This window comes from Colletotrichum graminicola (assembly GCF_000149035.1).
Source record: "Colletotrichum graminicola M1.001 genomic scaffold supercont1.10, whole genome shotgun sequence".
NCBI lineage: Eukaryota > Fungi > Ascomycota > Sordariomycetes > Glomerellales > Glomerellaceae > Colletotrichum > Colletotrichum graminicola.
This window is the reverse complement of record NW_007361014.1, coordinates 975,140-995,357: the sequence shown is the minus strand read 5'-3', so window position 1 is coordinate 995,357 and position 20,218 is coordinate 975,140. Positions and strand designations below refer to the sequence as shown.

General features: G+C 54.9%; 6 protein-coding genes across 6 annotated transcripts; 4 read left to right on the top strand and 2 right to left on the bottom strand.

The window, feature by feature from the left end:
• Positions 1–2,362: 2,362 nt before the first annotated feature.
• On the top strand, positions 2,363–3,048 carry GLRG_03551 (uncharacterized protein; the record flags this gene model as incomplete). Its single annotated transcript, XM_008094236.1, has 3 exons — positions 2,363–2,378; positions 2,447–2,751; positions 2,809–3,048. The coding sequence occupies 3 exons, from the start codon at positions 2,363–2,365 to the stop codon at positions 3,046–3,048; spliced, it is 561 nt and encodes a 186-aa protein (XP_008092427.1).
• Positions 3,049–6,544: 3,496 nt separating this feature from the next.
• On the top strand, positions 6,545–7,348 carry GLRG_03550 (zinc knuckle; the record flags this gene model as incomplete). The annotated part of the gene is made up of 3 exons (XM_008094235.1): positions 6,545–6,638; positions 6,697–6,872; positions 6,929–7,348. 3 exons carry the CDS (start codon positions 6,545–6,547, stop codon positions 7,346–7,348), a joined length of 690 nt encoding a protein of 229 aa, XP_008092426.1.
• A 2,542-nt stretch (positions 7,349–9,890) lies between these two features.
• GLRG_03549 (calpain family cysteine protease) lies at positions 9,891–13,036 on the top strand (the record flags this gene model as incomplete). Its single annotated transcript, XM_008094234.1, has 4 exons — positions 9,891–9,993; positions 10,080–10,597; positions 10,703–11,207; positions 11,268–13,036. 4 exons carry the CDS (start codon positions 9,891–9,893, stop codon positions 13,034–13,036), a joined length of 2,895 nt encoding a protein of 964 aa, XP_008092425.1.
• A 193-nt stretch (positions 13,037–13,229) lies between these two features.
• Positions 13,230–14,059, bottom strand: GLRG_03548 (uncharacterized protein; the record flags this gene model as incomplete). Its single annotated transcript, XM_008094233.1, has 2 exons — positions 13,230–13,651; positions 13,732–14,059. The coding sequence occupies 2 exons, from the start codon at positions 14,057–14,059 to the stop codon at positions 13,230–13,232; spliced, it is 750 nt and encodes a 249-aa protein (XP_008092424.1).
• A 1,292-nt stretch (positions 14,060–15,351) lies between these two features.
• Positions 15,352–16,612, top strand: GLRG_03547 (uncharacterized protein; the record flags this gene model as incomplete). Its single annotated transcript, XM_008094232.1, has 3 exons — positions 15,352–15,918; positions 15,987–16,295; positions 16,394–16,612. 3 exons carry the CDS (start codon positions 15,352–15,354, stop codon positions 16,610–16,612), a joined length of 1,095 nt encoding a protein of 364 aa, XP_008092423.1.
• Positions 16,613–17,212: 600 nt separating this feature from the next.
• On the bottom strand, positions 17,213–19,860 carry GLRG_03546 (glycosyl hydrolase family 3 N terminal domain-containing protein; the record flags this gene model as incomplete). Its single annotated transcript, XM_008094231.1, has 3 exons — positions 17,213–18,721; positions 18,783–19,705; positions 19,791–19,860. 3 exons carry the CDS (start codon positions 19,858–19,860, stop codon positions 17,213–17,215), a joined length of 2,502 nt encoding a protein of 833 aa, XP_008092422.1.
• Positions 19,861–20,218: the final 358 nt, after the last annotated feature.

The window sequence follows — 20,218 nt, the reverse complement described above, 5'->3', positions numbered from 1 at the left end:
CTTGCAGCTCCTTCAGACGCTAAACGCCAAACACCATACCGGTAGCTACCAGTGGCTTGCCCCTCCAGGCCTCCAGAGCGCGACCACAATGCCGGTATCAACCGGATTTGGACTTGGGCTCTCCTCCCCCAGAGGCAAGCTGAGATCTCGAGAATCCGAAACACGCTCCTGATCCAGCAGACCCCTGGGCTAGTGCTTTGTGTGCGTCCTGTTCGTCCGGGGTCAGCTATTGATTCCATTGGCCCCGCGCTCCCAAAAACGATACCCTTGCAAATTGTGCAACACCCAAGCTGTCAGAGAAGTCGTCGACAAATGACGGCGGATCCATTCCATACCACTGTCCGCCCTTCGCTTCCCCTCGTATGCGGTGTATACTAGGCAAGAACGAGCGGCAACAGCTCAATCCCAATGCTTTTCTCGGCGATGCCCTTGCGACAACACTCTACAAGGGTTTTATGCAGATGCAACATATTCTTCTCGTCGTTGATGCCGTAGAACCTGCACGTTTCCTCCTGTTATCATCCTCATCCCGGTTTTATCCCGTCCTTACGATCCGCTGCCTCCCTGTCCTTTTTTCTGCCTCCTCATACCCCTGCCTCCGTGCCCCCGTGCCTTCTCTCCTTCTCCCCCAGAGTCTCAGCATTGCAGGTGTCGCAAGATCCCAGATATGCCGGGATGAGACTGGTGTCTGTGTGCCCGAGTTTGCCGCTTCTTTTTTCCTTCTGTCCAGTGACACGGTACGCTACTCGATACCCGCCCAATCCCCTTGCACACGGTAGACGCCTGTCTGGCGTCTCTCTCTCTCTCTCTGTTCCGCCCTCTCCAGGTAGCCTGACCTTGCCATGATCCATCTTAGCGAACCGAACTGCTGGACGGCGGACGGACGCCGACGACGCTCGGAAACGACGCCCTCCACCCTATAGTTCCTCTAGTATGTTGACAGGAGGCTTATTGTGCCCTACTACCTTCCCTCCATTCCTCTCTGCAACATTGTCCTCTTTTTCAACCCAACCTATCCATTCCACCCAGCGTCATGTTGGCGCCAGCTGCCTCTCCGGCATCGCGTGCTTCTTGCTAGCTTCCGCATGTCTTCCCGCTCGTTGTTGTTGCTCTCCTTTTTGTTTACAATAGTCACAAGACGGCACTGCGTGTCGATCGTTACCTTCAAGGCTCTGTGAGTCCAGTACATTACATTGCCCTGGCCGGCTTTATTCTTCTTGATACCCTCTCTCCCTGCTGTTTTCACACGGTCGCGAGCATCCCTCCCTTGGACCATCGCCCGACTGCTTCTCAGCCATCTGGACGCCACGCTCTTATCCCTTTGGGAACCTCGGTCGCTCGACACCTTCGGTTCATTGTTCGACGGCTCTTCTTCCCGTCCGTCGCCCTACACCATTTCCCGGCCGTTGACAGCGCCCAGTCGTTCCCGCGCAACGAGGCGGCAGCCTTTGTTCATACACCATCGTTGACTTGCCCGTCACCTCAATCCAACTGAGAAGGGGCCTGTTCGCTGCCTTTAACGCCATCAACGGCCTCTGCGGGGCTATTAGGAAACACCCGGCGGCGAGTCGCGCTTGTCAACAGACGTCTGCTTCTGAAGCATGATATAACTTTGAACGGGGATAATCACAGCTCTTCTGTCAATTTTCAACACGAGGGCTCGCTCACCAGCCGACCTGGGCCCTTCGCCATGGACTTTCTGCGCCGAGGACGGTCCTCCCACAGGGAGGGCACTGAGCAGCGGGCTTCGGCAGGATCATCGACGCAGCCGGAAATGGAGGAAGCATCACGATCCCGGTCGACACGGTTGCCTGGAACACGGCCTTCGCTCTCCTCGAGACGGGGTCCGGGTAACGGGATGCAGAGGCTTGGTGGCGAAGAAAGTGGCCCGCCCAAAACTCCTCGTTTCAACCTAGGCCTTCCAGCACTCCCAGGAACTCGTCTTAATCTGCCGCATCTCACAAGGACATGGACAGTGGGCTCCAATGGCCCGGACTCGCGGCCCAATCCAATCCAACGCCTCCCCAATCAAGGAAACGAAGCGTCGACAGACCCCCCGGCCCTGCCCCGGACCGGAGGGGCACCAGCTGCCCCGGTAGCAATGCCAGCACCCGTGGCCCGAGTATCCCGGTCCGAATCTACTGGCAGGAGGAGGACGTTCACCGGGCCGGATCCGGCAGAGATGCATCTGGCACAGATGGCTCAGGACGGACGGCGGCGTCGACGGCGTGCGCATCGCCGTCAACATGCGAACCACGACGAGAGACATCCGAAACGGTTTCTCCTTTGTATCCCCTGGCCAAAGTCGCGGCGCATAAGGTCCCAAATTCTCCAGTGCTTCATATCGGGCTTTTTCTTAACCATGCTTCTGACGGCTTGTAAGTGCAAACTCACCTTACCCAGCTGGGAGTTTTCGTATGGAACGTGTGACTGACCTCGTTGCCAGACCTAGCCTTATCTCTCACACAGAACATCCGCAATAATGAGTTTACGGTCCTGCTCATACTTGTCATCTTGTTTGTCACCGTCTTCTTCTGCCATGGCTTGATTCGGCTTTGCATGGTCATCTTTCGGCTACGACCCGACGGCGATTCCAGGCCGCCGATGCCGCAGCTTCTGGCCCCCGGCGGCTATGCTGTGCCTCGAGAACCTATCCGGGTCATGCTGGCACGCGATGAAGAAGAGCAAGGGGAGATCAGCGAGGCGTTGTTGGCCAAGCCGCCTGCCTACGGCCTTTGGCGGGAGAGCGTGGTACGTATTCGCGGTCAGGAAGTTTACGCGCATGAGACTAATACGGACCTGACACAGAGAGTTGACCCCAACCGGATATACTGGCAGCGTAATCCAAATGCCGCATCGAACGTCGAGCTGTCCACATCGGCAGAGAGCACCAGTGGGCCTCGGCCGCCGTCTTATGCTTCGGAAGACGGGGTGAGCTACGTCGTCGACGCTCGCCCCCGATCGATCGCACCGGCCATGACGGAAGCCCCAGTGCCGTCGCATCCTTCCGAGATTGGGCGCGTGGGTGAACGCCAGGTTCTGTCATGAGTTGACAACGATCTCATCCCTTTCTGGCGATGAGCACGATTATCTATTCCATTAATGTGATTCAACACCCGGCGGCGGCGTTGGTGTATGTTTGTTTCGGGGTCGGTTACTGTGCGACGCGCCAATGATGGCACTGGCGTCGGTGCGGGCCAAGACGACTCAAAGCAAAATAGCAACGCTTCAATGCGGAGTGTATGCGTCTAGAGAGAGTCTGGCCGTGTAAACAGGTGTCTTGTTGACCGTGGCGGCTAGGGTTGGCTTGGCGCGACATGTAAAAAACCCCGGGCACTTGCAATAGCGCAAGACGGAGTAGTATATATATATATATATGTATAATATGTCGGTTGAGCCCCAACGGGCCGACAAAGCGATGCATCGTCCAAGATTTCACCTGCTTCAAGAGATGCCCCCAAGCCATATGTTGGGGAAGTGTGGCCGGGACACTGGGAGACCAAGCGCAGGTGACGACGCAAAGCACGAGAACTATGATTGGCGATGACCCTAGCTGCGGAGGAGTGGTTTCCACAACATGTTGGCGGTTACATCCTCGTCACCCCTGATGACCTAAGGCGAGAGACGGAGAGGACACCCGTAAGTGAGGTGAAGGAAAAGCGAACGCGAGACAAGACGAGATTGAAGAAGCACAAGCTACTAGCGGTGGCCCTGGACAGGCGACAGACGAAGTATGACTTGCCGAGGGTACCGCTACGTCAGCCCCGACGGTTACTAGGCGGCTAACCCAAGATAGTGCCTAGGTACCTGCCTTTGGCAGAGTGAATGCAGTACTCCGGACCAGGTCAAAAGTTCGGGCACATCAAAAAGGATAGCCCAGTACGGATACTCCGTACAGAGTGTCCTATTGCACCACCAGAAATCACGTTTGTCACTACTTCACTACAGCTGCTGATTGGGTCGCTCTTTTCGCTGTGCCCAAACTTTTGACTTATTACTGTACCTGTCTTCCCCGCCCTCCCACTTTTTATTTATTTATTACGGAGTACGGATACGTCGTGATGAATGACGGAAGCCCCCTCTAAGGCGGTCCGTGTGTTTCCCGAAATCCCTCCCGTACAACGGTGGTGCGCCGGATCGAAAACGGACACCCACTGAGAGAGTTGCCTCTGACTTGATTAATTTTCTCTTATTTTCTTTTTAATTTTCTTTTTGTGCTACAGTCGCTTTTGTTTGGACATGGGCGTGGACCGTGCGCTCTGGGTTTTTGTCCCCGGTCGCTCAGCTGACATGGGCCTCTTTCAGCATCTTCAGAGTACCGTACCTACCTAGGTTAGCACGTTAGGTAGGTGAGGGGAGGAAAGGCATGGTGTAGCTCTGGCATGGCGCGGGAAAGCCAATCATCCATCCTCGCTAGTGCTCACTTTCTGGTGACGACAAGGCGGAAAGGCTGGGCGAGTGCAAATGTGGGCGAGTGCAAATGTAGGCGGGTGCAGAAAGGAAAGTGCAGCTGAAGGGCTCGAATGCGTGTCAGCAGCAAACTCGGGCCTCTTCCTCGATCCTCCTGTCTTCACTTCCAGTCTCCGTGTTCCAGAAACGTATGTGCGCTGGGGCCATCAGGTGTCCAGCAGCAATCAGAGGATACCTTTTCTTCGTCACCTGCCTCGCCCGCTCCTCCCAGCCCGCTTCTCCCATCCGAATCCAACCCAGCCCAATCTGGGCCCGTACTCCCCTTTCTACTTCCTAGACATGTTCAGAACGGGGGTCATCCCCGACACTACTGCAGTGACTGGCTGATGAATTGCCCCAAGTTCATACTTTTTTTGCTTTGGTGGGAATTAGTGGTTTCCTGCTTCGTCTTACACACATACCTAATGTACCTAGGTAGGCACGTAGGTGCACACACACACACACACACACACACACACACAGATACCCTTACTCACTACCTTCCGGTTTTGAAACCCCCCTAGTCAAGTCCGATCGGGTAGTTTTTGGTTTGAATCCTTCCTCGTCTGCGAACTCGCGTCTTTCTACCTAGTGAAAAGAAAGAGAAGGGAACAAGATAAAAAAGGTAAATAAATAAATAAATAAAAACCCCCCCGGAAGCAAGTTTCCTCGCCTCCGTTCTTCGCCCCCCCGTCCACCCCCGCTTAGGTACCTAGTGCACAGTCACTACCTAGACCCCTCTTCCATCACAAACCATTTATTTTTTTGTCCCCTTCCCTTCCCTCCCCTCCCTCCCTATAAACCGCAACTCTCTTCGCAACGAACTCGACTGTCCCAATATTCTCAACGGTATTTTTTGCAAAAAGGTAAGCTTTTCCCTCGACTCTTTATTCTTGCATGCGCAGCCCATGCACACATACATATGCACAATTCTTCATGTTCCCTACCTCTTTCCTTCTCCATCTCAGCGTCTTTGTCCCTCTTCCCCAGTCATCACACCCCCTCATTGTCTGCTCCCTGCTCGCCATGCGGCACCGCAAGCTTCCCATCATCCTGCCGTCGTATCAAGTGTATGCGATACACCGAGGATCGCCCTGCCCAGCTTGTTCAGCAGCACAATCGCTTCTGTTAGCAGCCGCCACTGTACCACCACACAGTTCGCATTGCATCGCACCGCGACGACACAGACCAGCGCACCCCAGGAACACCTCACTCAGCCTCTCGTCCGCCTCAAGTCGAGTGGCCACGTCGATCACCGGGTTAAAACACACACGGCACTCGAGATGGCTTTCGCATTGCGTCCTCGCTTGTGTTGCGGCATGCTGCTGTCGCTAGTGATGCGCCAACCCCGCCTTACTGGTTTGGTCACAAGCCCACACACGAACTTTTGTCGTTTGCGCCTTCTCAACCCATTCCGTCACCCCCTTCAAAATCCCCCGCTACTGGATATATCGCCTGCACCATAACCTGACCGAACCCGAAGACCGAATCAGCCCTCCGTCGGCACTTAGCCACATTTGCGCCGTCTCGCTTGCCGTCATCACCGCGCGTTCGGTCCTGCCATTCCGATTTGGAACATATGCGCCGCTCTCCCGAAAAGCCTTCGGTGGATCATTTGCCATGATCTCTCAATCAGTTTGCAGCTACCGTCATAGCAATGCCGCGCGAAGAACCCATAAGTCTTGAGCTTTGGGGTACTGTCTTCGGGACGAGAAGCAATAACTGTCGCAGGGCTTGTCGCTGCGAGCGCCGGATTACTTGCACATTCTCTGTACGGCCCCCAGGGCAGTCGCTGCCGAATCAAGCTACATGCCCTTGCCCAAGAAACCATCATGACGGGCCACTTGATTGCGCTATTGCCAACTGAGGTCCCGTTGCGGTTCCGCTGTTGCCAAAGTGCAAGGAATGGTGCTGCGGGCCGCGCTGGTTTTGCTATTTGTTGTCTGCGACAATTGACACTCGATCTGGACACGATGAATGTTCTGTAGACGGAAAGTTGCCGCTGCAGAATGTGTGGCAGACATTAGATGCACGAGACTCGATGCGCTCGGCACGTAAGGCTAACATGGACAATCTTAGTCACATAACTATCAAAATGTCTTCCCTCTCTCGTCGCGCCTGCTACAAGTGTGGCAACGTTGGCCACTACGCCGAGGTTTGCTCCTCCGCTGAGCGTCTCTGCTACAACTGTAAGCTCTGCGCTTCCCCAATGGCCAGATCACTCAGACCGCTAACGAAAGAATACAGGTAAGCAGCCCGGTCACGAGTCCAACGGCTGCCCTCTGCCCCGTACTACCGAGGCCAAGCAGTGCTATCACTGCCAGGGTCTTGGCCATGTGCAGGCTGACTGCCCTACTCTGCGCTTGAGCGGTGCCGGCACGAGCGGCCGCTGCTACAACTGCGGACAGCCCGGCCACCTCGCCGTGAGATTATCTGGAACCCTGATGCCTACGATTTGGATTGCTGACACTTTGAGAAGCGTGCCTGCCCCAGCCCTGCCGGTGTCAACATGGGTCGTGGCGGTCCCGTTCCCCGCGGCGCATACGGTGGTTACGGCCGAGGCGGCTTCACCGGTGGCCCTCGTCCCGCAACCTGCTACAAGTGCGGTGGCCCCAACCACTTTGCCAGGGATTGCCAGGCTCAGGCTATGAAATGTTACGCATGCGGCAAACTTGGTCACATTTCCCGCGACTGCACTGCGCCCAACGGTGGCCCTCTCAACACTGCTGGCAAGACCTGCTACCAGTGCGGCGAGGCTGGTCACATTTCTCGTGATTGCCCCCAGAAGAATACCAACGGCGAGATCCCCAACGATGTGGACCTGACGGCTGCCCCTGGCATCCCCCAGCCCGCGGTTGCGCCCATCGCGCCCATCGCGCCCATCGCCCCCGTCGCCTAGGTGGCGACCACGGCCGTGTCCACCTTTAGATGAGGTGACTTTCTGGTCTAGGCCAGCAAAACCAGTCTGCACATTGTGCAGACTAGTCCTTCCCCTTTGCGGCGTTGCTCCGTGTGACACCGCTTGCTCATGTTTTCAGTACGACCACTCACGCCTCTCGAACTTATTTACTACTGCTACTCCACCTTCCCCCTTTTCATTCTAGTTATTACTTCAATTTCTGCACAAAATGGGCTTGTCGCCAATCGGCATCCTTTGTTTACACGGCGTCTACACGGATTCCCCTTCGTCAACACTATTCATTTTCTGGAACAAAACGGGAAAGGCTTCCTTTCTTCATAGTACGCTTGGTTCTTTGCAACGACTCTCACGACGGACGGTCTCAACGTATTTGAATGCATCTTCAGTCCATCAATTGGAAACAGAATGTTCAAGGCCCTCGCAGCCACCTACAGTCGGTTCACTTGGGCTCGGCTGGGCTACTTGCGGTTGGGTATCCCCAACAAAGTAGCACAGGCAGCGGCGCTAGTGAGCGCGTTGCGCGAGACTACGACAGCAACGAGAATAAATCACAGGACAGCGGTGTCGAGGTAACTTGTGGCTGGGGATTTACACTGTCGTGATGCACCGGTCGACAATAGCCTAGATGGACGGCTCACGCTGGTCCCGGGTGGATGCCGACTGACCGCAACGGACGAGAAAATATTCTTGGAATGGAAGACGGGGCTTGAGGGGGAGGTGAGAGATTCGAGTATCTTATGAAGAAGAAGAAGAGTTTTGGGGCGGTGGAAGTGGTTGTTGAGTAGAAGACCCTTTCGAAGGGAAAAATGGTGGACACCTTGGCAAAGCTGTTGTGGCGTGACGCACAAAAAAAGAAGCTGCTGTTGTTTGAGTTGTCTGCGTGTCTTTGGCGGAGGGGTGTTGCAGTTGTGACGGGTGATCTGAATTGGGTGATGTTGTGGTGGGTAGGGCGCAGCTGGGGTGGATGGGGCCGAACATTCGATTGCCGAAGCCACGCCATAGCGTCCGGGCTAAAGGATACCTCAACATGCTTTACGACCAGCTACGAGGTGCGATGGCACGGATATTGGGCAAGCTATGGGAACAAGGTAGATATGACGACCCCCAGAAACACCAAGACCGGAGGAGAGAGTCCAAGGCTTTGCACTGAGCCCGATGCAGCCAGCCGTTGTTGCATGAGCTGTTCAGAAGCCGAAGAAGGCCTGCAAAGCCAATCTGGCCTTGGGCTCAACTTATCGCCCACGGCCGGCGTCGGCGATTGTCTTTTTGATAATCAGGATTGGACATGGTCGTTGATGTTGCTGTATGTGTCGCCACTTATCGGTAAGTCGGTGAGGCGCCGACGATGACGGGGAAGAGTTGAACTGCGGTCTCAGCTGCGGCGTAACCGGACGGTAGTGGGACCCGGCGCTGCGGCAGAAGCTTTGGCCACCCATCCCGTGATTCCCACCTCACGAGGAGGCTTGCTTGCAGTCGGGCTCCTGCCTTTCCTGCCATGTCTCGCCACGTCATGCCGACGGGCCTTTCGTAGATTGTAATCGTTGCCCCACGACCCAAGACGCAATAACCACATGCGGGCTACGATGATAACTCGGCGAACAAAGGCCAAACCGCTTCGCTGCATCAGTATCTTACTCGATGCCAAGAATCGGCCATGGATGGCTCCAAAGTCCGAAGCGGGGTAAAATGTCAACAGCCCGCCTCAGGCGCTAATCAGCTCTGGGCCATTTCAACCCACGAGGTGGTCTTGCATGCCGCAGCCTGCATCATCGGCGCCATATTCTGGAGTTCACTGTTGCGCAACAGCCTGATGTTAGGGAGACCATCAGCTTAACCCACTCTTTCTGCCCGTCTCTGCCTATCTGCCTGATGACACGAGACGGCTTGGCTGTGAAAATAGGTCACGAGTGAAGCACAACTCGAAGCCCCGTACCACACCCTACCTGCTCTCCATGCAGCAGGCATGCACGTCGAGCGACGTTTCTCGCCTGAGGTCAGTTTCGTAAGCCGACGGTTCTTAGTTGGACAAAGAGCCTCATCTTAACAGGTGAAGGGACTCTCGGGCCCTCTTAGCTTATGTGTGTGTATATAGGGATGGAGAGCGCTGCCCCTAACCTGCATTTCGCAACTAGTGAAGTTTGCCTGGTGCATGCTCTCTCCCGACGAGACCTGATCGTTCTGTTCTGGCACTTTCGTGGGTGTCTCTTCCTTTCCTGGACGTTGTCTTATACTTCCTTAAGGATCTATAATAGTGCAGCTGAGGCCGCCTGCCTCGTTAGCACCGCAAATTGAACAACGCAGCCTAGGTAGCTGGTGGCTCGGGTCGGCTGAACGAGTGTCAGCAAGCACGATCGATATTCAGTACTAGCTGCCATCTATGTAACAACATCCATTAGCAATTCCCTCAATGCTTCCCGCCATGTCGTCCAGCAGCAGCTCTAGCTCAGATACAGAATCCAGTTCCTCGTCTGCGGTGCCAGACATCATTAACCACCTGCATCACCGAACACACCTAGCCAGCATGCCTGTGATCCTTAGCAAACCCCGAAAGGTCAAGCAACAGCCTCCTCAAGAAATTGTCGACGATTTTTGGGCAAAGTTTACCACCAAGGCCCCGGGTAAAGGTTGGTCGCTTCCTTGCTGCAAGAGATCTCCGCCGCCCGCCCTCGCATCAAGCCCGATATGAGTCTTGTCTAATCGGCGTGCTCAGCCACAACTGTCATTCCCCAGAACGCGTATGCGGAGAGGGTTGCGAAGCGATCCGCTACTGTCATAGGCATCGGCACTCAAACTTCATACGAGGAGGCTGCAACTGTCTGCAGAGCCAAAGTCGAGAAGATTGTACAAGAATGCCGGAGGGTGAACCAACGTTATAGAGACCCTCATTATGACATCGAGTTTGACTTGAAGTTTGGGCGACGAGACTGCCTCGAATCCCTCTGGAATACCAAGGGCAGGGATCCTCCGGAACCTTTGTTCCACCCGAAAGCCGTGAAACGGGTTGTCGACATCTTCGACAAGCCGCAATTTTTTATCGAAGGGCCTACAGCCGATGATGTACGCCAAGGCCGGGACGGGGACTGCTGGCTCATGGCTGCATTGTGCAACCTCAGCAACAAGCCTGGTCTAATCGAGAGGGTTTGCGTTGCCCATGATCAAAATATCGGCGTCTATGGATTTGTCTTTCATCGCGACGGGGAGTGGTTCAGCGAAATCATTGATGACAAGGTATCTAGCCGCTTATTTGCCCTATCCTCCATGCCCAAGTCGACTCATCCTACAGCGGCGGGCATGGGAGGAGGCGTCTTTTATTCATGCTAACCTGTGTCGTAGCTGTATCTCACCAAGCCCGACTATGATGAAGGACATCTCGAACGTATTCTTTGGGAAGATCGAGAGCGCGTCAACTCAGAGGAGGCCTACAGACGCATCTACCAGACGAACAGCGGTGCGTTGTATTTTGCTCAATGCGAGAATCCAAATGAGACATGGCTGCCTCTCCTCGAAAAGGCCTACGCCAAGGCGCATGGTGACTATGCGTCTATCGAGGGTGGCTTTACCGGCGAGGCCATTGAAGATCTGACCGGAGGCGTCACCTCTGAGATATACACGACGGATATTCTTGATAAGGAATACTTTTGGAACGAGAAGCTGCTCAAAGTCAACCAGGACTGGCTTTTGGGCTGTTCCACGGGATTTGCATCAAGAGGCTGGGGCGAAAGAAAGGGTATCATTGAGATGCACGCCTATAGTGTCATGAAAGCAGTCGAGATGGACGGCCATAGACTAGTGTTGTTGAAGAATCCTTGGGGCAAGGGGGAGTGGAAAGGCGCCTGGAGTGAGTGATATCTTAGGCTCTTGATGAGTGTTCATGTTACTCCATGCTAACGAGCAGCAGGTGACGGCTCCAAGGAATGGACCCCGGAGTGGTTGCAAAAACTCCAACATACGTTTGGAGACGATGGAGTCTTCTGGATCTCCTACGTTGACCTCCTCAAGAAGTACAGCATCTTCGATGCGACTCGGCTGTTTGGCCCTGGCTGGAAGGTTACATCTATATGGACGACACTTTCGGTACCGTGGACACTGGATTACCACGATACATACTTCGCATTCACAATTTCAAAGTCAGGCCCAGTAGTTCTTGTCCTGGCTCAACTAGACGACCGTTACTTCCGAGGGCTTGAAGGACAGTACAGATTTGACTTACAATTCCGTCTGCACAAAGCCGGCCAGGAAGACTATGTCGTACGAAGTCAAGCATCTTACCGCATGACCCGCTCAGTCAACGTTGAGCTCGATCTCGAAGCCGGTAGCTACGAGGTTCTCGTCAAGCTGGATGCAGTTCGAAACGATCAGGTTCTTCCCATCGAGCATGTTATTCGAAAAAATGCCAAGGGTCGCCGGGAGAAGCTTATCCGAATAGGGCTGGCATACGACCTTGCTCACAGCAAAGGGAAAGTAGTGGAGTCTTCCCAAGAGAAGGCAGCCAGAGAAGCTTGCGAGAAGAAGAACCGGGAAACGAAACGCGCTGAAATCAAACGGAAGCTCCTCGAGAAGCGAGAACAACAGCACTACCTCAAGGTCAGAGCTGTCAAAAGAAGACAGAGGGAGGAAGCAAAGCGCAAAGCACGGCACAAGGCTAAAATCGAGAAGTTAGGGGCCACAAAAGGGATGCGGTCTGTACCGGGAAGACTTTGCTCTGTACCATCAAAGCGACCACAAATACACGAGGAACCCCCCGTATCCCTAGAGTCACCGAACTCCACGACAAGAAAACATATCCCGATACAAACGCCCGACTTTGTGGGTGTTGAGCCAAGGATAAACGACCTGAAAATATGCGGAATGGAGCAGCGCCAGAACAAGTTTGCTGACCGTCCAAAAATCACTGTCCCGGAAGAGTCACCGGCCTCTCCCCGTACTCATGATGGGGCGAGACCATCCATGAATATGCAAGCAAGGATGCTTGTTCGTTGCCACGAAGGGCTATCCATCAAAGTACCAGAGGCCATTCTAGAGACTCAAAAGTCAAAAGGTGATGCGAGAGAGGTCAGTAGCGTTAAGAGTGGAGGTCACGGAGCCACTCCACAAGAGAGCGAAGCAGCAGCCCCTTCGAGAGCTTCCGATTTCTTGCTATGCGAATCAGACGACGATGGGATTTCAAGTGTCTCCAGCTTGTCAGAGCTCTCTGAGCGGGAACTAGAACTCGAGATCGATGCCATAGAGGCACAAGAACCCATTGCTGTTGGCCGCATGTCGCCGCAGCCGGCGCCGGCGGTATCCGTTGACGACCAGGATGAGTTTGAGAGGGACCCTTGGAACGCTGTGGCTGTGGTGGGTTTTCGGATATACTACAAAGCATCAGAAGATTGTCAAACCGAGGTTGTCGTTAAGCTGCGAGTTGTGCGACCAAACCCCTACAACAAAGAGGAAGAGACACCGAAAGCATCAAAACCGGGCGACAAGAAGTCGAAAGGTCTAGATGTGGACGACAGCGCCAAAGATGCCACTCTGGAGGGGGAGATCAAACAGCGGAAGAAGAGCATTAGACCTACCAGTGAGGATCCCAGCGACACCTCTGTGTTAATTCGCTGTGGGACTGGCAGAGGAGCGCAGGCTGCGCAGGGAGCAGACGTACAAGCAAGGGCAAGCTTCAACTTTTGAGACCAATGGCGTTTTTTTAAGGCTTCGGAAGGAACTAGGAGGGACTGGCAGATTGCTTTTAATTGACATTGGGGTATCCTTAGAGCCTAGAACCTAACGCCTCTCTCCCATCAGTATCCAATATACTCTCATGAGCTCAACAAAACGAGCGCTTTCGCTTTAGCCGTGACGTATATCGCCCTTAAAAAGCGCTTCAGAAGCTATCGAGGAGGTCTTCAAGCTTTCGTTTCTCTCCTGCGGTCACACGTTCCACGACGGGGGAGTCATCTTCCCTGAACAAGCTTCCAGATTCCGTGGATTCAGGCAGAAGGCTGACACGACCGCCGACGCGTGCCAAAAGAACTCGCATCTTCTCCATCTCCTTTTCGATCTCACCGTCGCGGGTAACAAGATTCTCCTGCACGCCCATACCATCATTGTCGGAGCGAAAAGGGCCAAGTAGAGCCTCCATGCGCCGCACCCGTCCCACGCGGGCTTCAACCTGCCGCCTCCTCTCAGCGAGCGACCTAAGGCGATCTACTTGCTCTTCATATCGCCTAGCTTCCATAGGGTATGCGATGACGTCGCGATCGGCCGGCCATGTCGAAGGAAGGGACTTAACGGCCGCCTCCTCAGCTTTTGTGCTGCTCCGTTAATCATCACATCCAGACTAATCATGGCACGGGTCCGTTCGACATGTCAGAAGAACGACTTACTTAGGTCCAAAGACAGAGGCAGTCCCTCGCCTGGCTCGTCGTCGTGCGCCGCGAACGGCTGGGACAGGTAAAGGGCGTCGATTTGCTCGGCGACATGGCGGCTCGCCTGGTGCGAGTAGGCGCGCCGCGAATGTTGTAGTACGGCATTGTTGAGCCGGGCGACAACATGCTCAACGACTGGGTCAGGAATTGGGGTCTCAGCTGCTTCGTTTGCGGCAAGCCAGGAAGGGGATGGCTGGAGGGGCAGCGAAAGGAGACGGCTCTGGGCTGCTAGGAAGGCTTGCTTTTGTGCGATCACCGTCGGGGGAGGGGCTTGCGTTGACGCCATCTTGATGTACGGGGATACGCACGGCCGTATCACATCAACTGTGAGTTTTTCTGACACTTGGATGGAGTTGATACCTGAATAGGTAGGTAACGAGGTAGGAGCAAGCAGAGGCCGGTTCGAACAGGGGGGGTGCGGTAGAATGGACCGAGACGCGGCGGCCGGGCACGCGGATACCGGGGTTGGCGGCGATTGTGGGAGCAAGTTAGCGGAGGGGCTGGACGCGTCGGAGAGGTGGGCCACGGTTCGAGGGCCCTGAACAGGTACGTACCTGTACTTACCTACTTCCCTATCTACCTAGGCAGGTACCTCCCGTGCTCCCCTCCTTCCTACCATCACATTCAAATCTTGGCCGAGTGATGAAGTGTTTGTCACCAGCAGCCCCAAGTCATTTTGTTTTCTTTCTTTCTTTTTTCAGGATAATTTTCTTTTTTCTCTTCCTACCCCTCTTTCTTCCGCTAGACAATCTGTACCCCTCGACTCGGTTCGGCGGTCTAGCTCAATACGGGCTGTTGTGTATGGCGCAGTGTTTTGCTCGCAGCCCGGGTTTGCATTTCCTTTCCCAGTGCCTGGCACCCTCGTCAGTGGCTGTGTGATGGATGTAACAATCCTTGTCGAGCGAGGCATAGGCACACCGCTACGGGACGCATACCTATAGCCATCTCCCCTTTTCTTGGTCGCCCCCGCCATCTATATCAACACTAATGCTGTCCGTATGCACTCGATCTATCCCGTACGGCCGCATGGATTGGAAAGTTTGGTCGGCTTACTTGTTATCTGCACGGTAGGCCTTTCCGTCTCACTCCAAGAGGCTGGGGGGACGGGGGAGAGAAAAGCTCTCATCGTGCAGCAGCTCACGTGGTCGAGTCTCTTGGAATCCTTTATGCATACCTAGCTTCTGTGATGCGTCTTCCCCCTCCGCTGAGGATCCAGACGTTCGTCCCTAGCTCAGCCCTGACTTCGCCTATCTGGGTGGCCAGATGTTTGCTTGCGAGAAGCTATCAATGTTTGCCCCCCAAACTTGTGCCTCTATGTGGCCCTGCGCTAAAGCAAACTGTCACTTTGGGACCATTGTCCAAGACCCTGGAACGTCGTTATTGCGTTGGCTGGGTTTTCAACTTAAATGAAAGGTCCCCTTCTCACTAGTTGCTTTGCCACTCCGTTCATGTCTGCGACCGTGTCAAATATTTTAGCCGTTCTTCCACAAACAAGAAGGAAACAAGCGGCGGCGCTGTCTCACTCCCTGGTCCATATCAACCTTGCGTTGTGCCGAGCCCCCTTTGGGTACCGTTGCGATGTCATCTACTCCTCCTTTCTCAATACCTTCCGTCCAAGGCTTCGTCGCTCTCGCGCGCAAGGTTTATCACCCCATTGGTTTCAAGAGGGGTTACAACTTTACCCTGTTTGTCGTCACGGCGGGAGGGATGATGGGTTTCGCCCTTTCCCGCATGATATATTTCAACATTGATGGCGTGTTTTGCAACCCGGATCACAAACAGCGCACCGTTCCAGGGGAGTGTTACTTCTATCAGTCGGGTACGGGGAGGGCCGGCATCGTAATGCACCTCGCTGGCATGATTCCTGGTGGGTTTCTCGCCTGTCTGCAGTTTATACCCGTCATCCGACAAAAGGCCATACTGTTCCATCGCCTCAATGGGTATCTCGTCATCCTCCTTAGCATTGTTGGTATCATCGGTGTCTTGATGGTTGCCCGTCGTGCCTTTGGGGGGGGCGTGAGCATGCAGACGGCGATGGGCACCAGTAGTATCATGTTTCTCGGCGCTCTGGGCCTCTCTTTCTACAACATCAAGAAGCTCCAGATAGAGCAGCATCGTGCCTGGATGATGAGAGCCTGGGTCTACGTAAGACAAAACATTGCAAATCTTGACCTCTTTGACAGGATTGAGGGTTAACATACCATGCTTCATAGGCCGGCTTCATCGTCACCATGCGCATCATCGGCTTCCTGGCCGTCATGATTACGGCCGACTCAGACTACTACCAGGTCAAGCAGTGCGCCGTGCTAGATTTCATTTTCAGTCACAATCAGACCAAGGTCATCGATCTCTACCCGGGCTGCGGCGGCTACTATTCGGGCGAGAGCCCTGGTCTCAATGTCATCATCCACAGCAACTATCACGCCCACCAGCCCGCCGAGATCGCGGCCGGTTTCACGTCCGTCTTCGATGCCGGGTCTTGGCTGGCTCTGGTTATCCACGCCGTCCTTGTCGAATTATATGTAAGCTTGATTCCTCGCAACTTCTTCTACAACCTGTCGATTTTTTCCCCTTCGGTCTAGTTGTCAGTGCGGGAGACTGAATACTGACGAGACCTTAGCTCCATCTGACTCCTGCGGAATCCGAATGTCTCCGCCGCATCTCATATCAGCGCCAGCTCGAAGCAGGAATGAAGAACGCCGGGAATGCGGGTCTCACCGTCCAGAGATTGGGAGACGCAGAGCCTTGGCTGCCACCGGCCGAGCTGCTGCAGTCAGAACACGGCAGAACACCAAGCTCCGACGAAAACATGGGAGAGAAGGGCGTAGGCGCTGTATGAGAAGCGAATCTCTCTTGGACAATCTTCCACGAAGTGGAGCATGCGACCGTTAGACGATGTTGTATCTGGCTAGCGTTTGGCAACCCTGTAATGGTGTCGAAACTTTGGCCCTGCTCTTCCAGACCCTGCATACTTGCAACGATCTCCGCTCTGATAACCTGGACCTTTTGGCTCGGCCGCTTGCCGCTCGTGACCTCAAGCTGCGCTAGAATCTGTAAAGCGGTCCGCACATGTGTAGCCAGTGTCGAGAAACCTGGCCGGTCCACTGAAGCGTTGGCCACGCGTCGTAACCGTTCATTTTGCGGAGCAGACCTGGTGGTCTGCTCGACCTCGCAGTAGAAGCGTCAGAGCTCCGCAGAGTAGGCATCACGAGTATAGTGACCGGCATAACACACTATAAATTAGGATGATTATATTGGGATCTGCTTTGTTGTTTGGCTCACTCACTTGGCCAACCAATTATCTGGCCCTGTGTGGATGTTATAGGGTTCATTCGTTCATGTCCAAGACCAAACAGAGAAAGGCTCCTTAGTAAAACACCATTCCACCATATGCCGCAGTACATAACCCCTTTTTCTTTCCTTCTTTTCTCAACTCTTTCTAAAGGCCGGACCACCAGAACGTCTCACCAACCTGGAAGCTACCCTTGGCGGCCTTATCCGTCAAAACACTACTGTCGCTGACAATTACTTCGTACTCTCCCTCTTCAGCACACCACTGGTGACGCTCCTCGTCAAAGTAACTGGCAGCGTACTTGGTCTCGATATCGACTGTGACACTTTTGCTCTCCTCCGGCGCAAGGAACACCTTTGCAAAGCCCTTTAGCTCCTTAAGAGGGCGGTTGACCTTGGCCTTCTGCTTGGGCGCGATATAGACTTGCACAACCTCGGCACCCTGCAACTTGCCCGTGTTTTTGACATTGACGTTGACGGCAATCTTGCCATCCTTCTCAGTGACCTTGAGGCCGCTGAAACTGAAGCTCGTGTAGGACAGGCCGTGACCGAAGGGAAAGAGTACAGGGCGGTCGATGTACTCGTAATAGCGGTAGCCAATGTAAACATCCTCGCCGTACAGCGTGCGGCTGGCCTCGGTGCGGTAGTTGAGGTAGGCCGGGTTGTCCTGGACACGCTCGGGGAAGCTGAGGGAGAGCTTGGCCGAGGGGTTGACGTCGCCGAAGAGCACGTCAGCGATGGCGTTACCTGTCTCGTTGCCGCCGTACCAGGCTTGGACAAGGGCCTTGACGTCCTTGGCCCAGGGCATGCGCACGGGGGTTCCCGACTGGTTGACGACAACGGTGTTCGGGTTCGCCTGAGCGACGGCCGAAATGAGCTTGTTGAGGTAGCCCGGGAGGTCCATGTCGGCGCGGTCGTTACCCTCCGTCTCCCAGTCGGCATTGAGACCGGAACAGATGATGACCTGGTCGGCATCCTTGGCGAGGGCGGCTGCCTTGGCAATCTCGGCCTTGTTGTCAATGACCTTGCAGCCGCCAATGCGCAGAGCGCCGCCGCCGAAGATGACGTTGCCGCCCTGAAGCTTGGATGACGGGGCCGAGGCGAACTCAACCTTGAAGGTGTACGTCTCGCCTTTCTTGAGCTCGACTCGGCCCTTCTCCTCGACGGTGGCGGCGCCGAAAAAGGCGTCGCCCTGGCGCTGACTGGTGCTGTTGTCGATGACCAGCTTGCCGTTGACAAAGAGGTTGGCTGTACCGCAGACGATGAGGCCGAGCTCGTAGGCGCAGTCTTCCTCGGCAACGAAGGAGCCTTCAAAGTCGGCGTACCAGAGATTGGACTTGAGCTTGGGGTTGTAGTAGTCGACGAGCAGCAGCTCTGTTTTGGTCAGGACGAGCTCGTCAACAAACTCGCGGTGGCGGTCCGTCGGGGGCTCGTTGTAGGCACGCATCGTCATACCGTGCTTGCCGTCAGCCGACTTACAGACATTTCCAAGGAGTGGAAGGAGCTTGTGAGAGTAGGCACCCTCAGTATACTCAGGAGGAGACTGAAGCTTTTTGCTGATACCGTCGAAGGGGGTGACAGCGTAGTATGCAGCCAGGGCGGCAGAACCACCTCCGTGGTATGTGGCGATCTTTGCGTTGGGGCCGATGACAACAGTCTATAGTCGTAAGAGGTCAGCGATCGCCACCATGTCATCTATCCCATGAGCGTTTGCCGACCTTCTTGTCCTTCTTCAGGGGAAGCACGTTGTCATCGTTCTTTAGAAGGACGATACTCTCACCGCCGATGCGTCTCAGCAACTCGGCAGTCTCGGGGGTGTCTCCCGTCTTCTCGGGGGCGCCCTCGGGAATGCCGGTAGCTACAGCCTTCTTGATGAACTTGAGCATGGCGCGAGCTCTCTCATCGAGCACGTGCTGACGGACTTTATCCGTCGACACGTTAAACTTGAGAGGCTCTCCACGGAAGCGAGGGGGGCCGGGCATCTCGAGGTCGAGACCGGCGTTGGCTGCCTCCGTGGTACTATAGGTCCCGTACCAATCGCTCATAATCATGCCGTCCCAGCCCCACTCCTTACGGACCAGCTTGTCCAGCAAGTCGGAGTTCTCACTGCAGAAAGTGCCGTTGACGCCGTTGTAGGCCGTCATAAGGGCGCCAGGCGTGGAGTCACGGAAGGTCAGCTGGAAGGGCAGTGCGTATATCTCACGCAACGCGCGCTCCGTCACAATACTGTGGACGGCATTGCGCCTGTGCTCCTGGTCGTTGCAGACAAAGTGTTTTGGGGTCGCCTGGATGCCAGTGCTCTCGATGCCTCTTACGATGGCAGCGGAGCCAAGCCCGGCCAGGACAGGATCCTCACCAATGGACTCGAAACCTCGGCCACCGAGCGGGGAACGTTGCATGTTGATGGTAGGGCCCAGAATGCAATGGGCTCCCTTGAGCTTGGCCTCCTCGCCCATCTTCCTACCGGCCTCTTCGAGGAGCTCAGTGTTGAAAGTGGCGCCGAGGGCCGTACCACAAGGGAAGCAAGCGGCCTTGATGCCATTGAAAAATTTGGTGCCGCGCACGCCATTGGGGCCGTCGGAGAGTCGAATGGAGGGGATGTTGTGGTTGGGGAGGGCTTTGGTATGCCAGAAGTCGATACCTTGGGAGATTCCACCGTTAGCTTGTCATTCACCCTTTCCGGTACTCGATGGAGCGATTCAGCAGAATGCAGGGACGAAACTTACCCGCAAGAAGGTCAACCTTCTCGGAGACGGTGAGCTTCTTGAGCACCTCTTCTACGTCAAAGTCGGCCATTGCGCGTTCTGGATAGCGGCGGGCAGCGTGAAGCGACTGGATTATCTACAGAAGCCTCTTCAACAATCCACGGTGTGTCTGCCAACAATGAAGAGGAACAGACAGGCGAGAAGGGAAAGAGTGTGGGATGGGCAAGAGACGCAGGAAGGGAGTAGGAGCTCTTCCGACGGGTCGTGCTGTTAAATAGATTGGTGACAAGCTCGACAAGTGGAACAGCTTCGGACACGGCGGGAACTGGTTGATAGTAGGCTGGAGCTTGCCAACTTTCCGCCCCTCGGTCTCATGTCCTACGTGACAGGAGCTAATCGGATAGAGTAGCCGCTGCCGTCACCGGGGAACTACAGGCAAGCAGGGCATG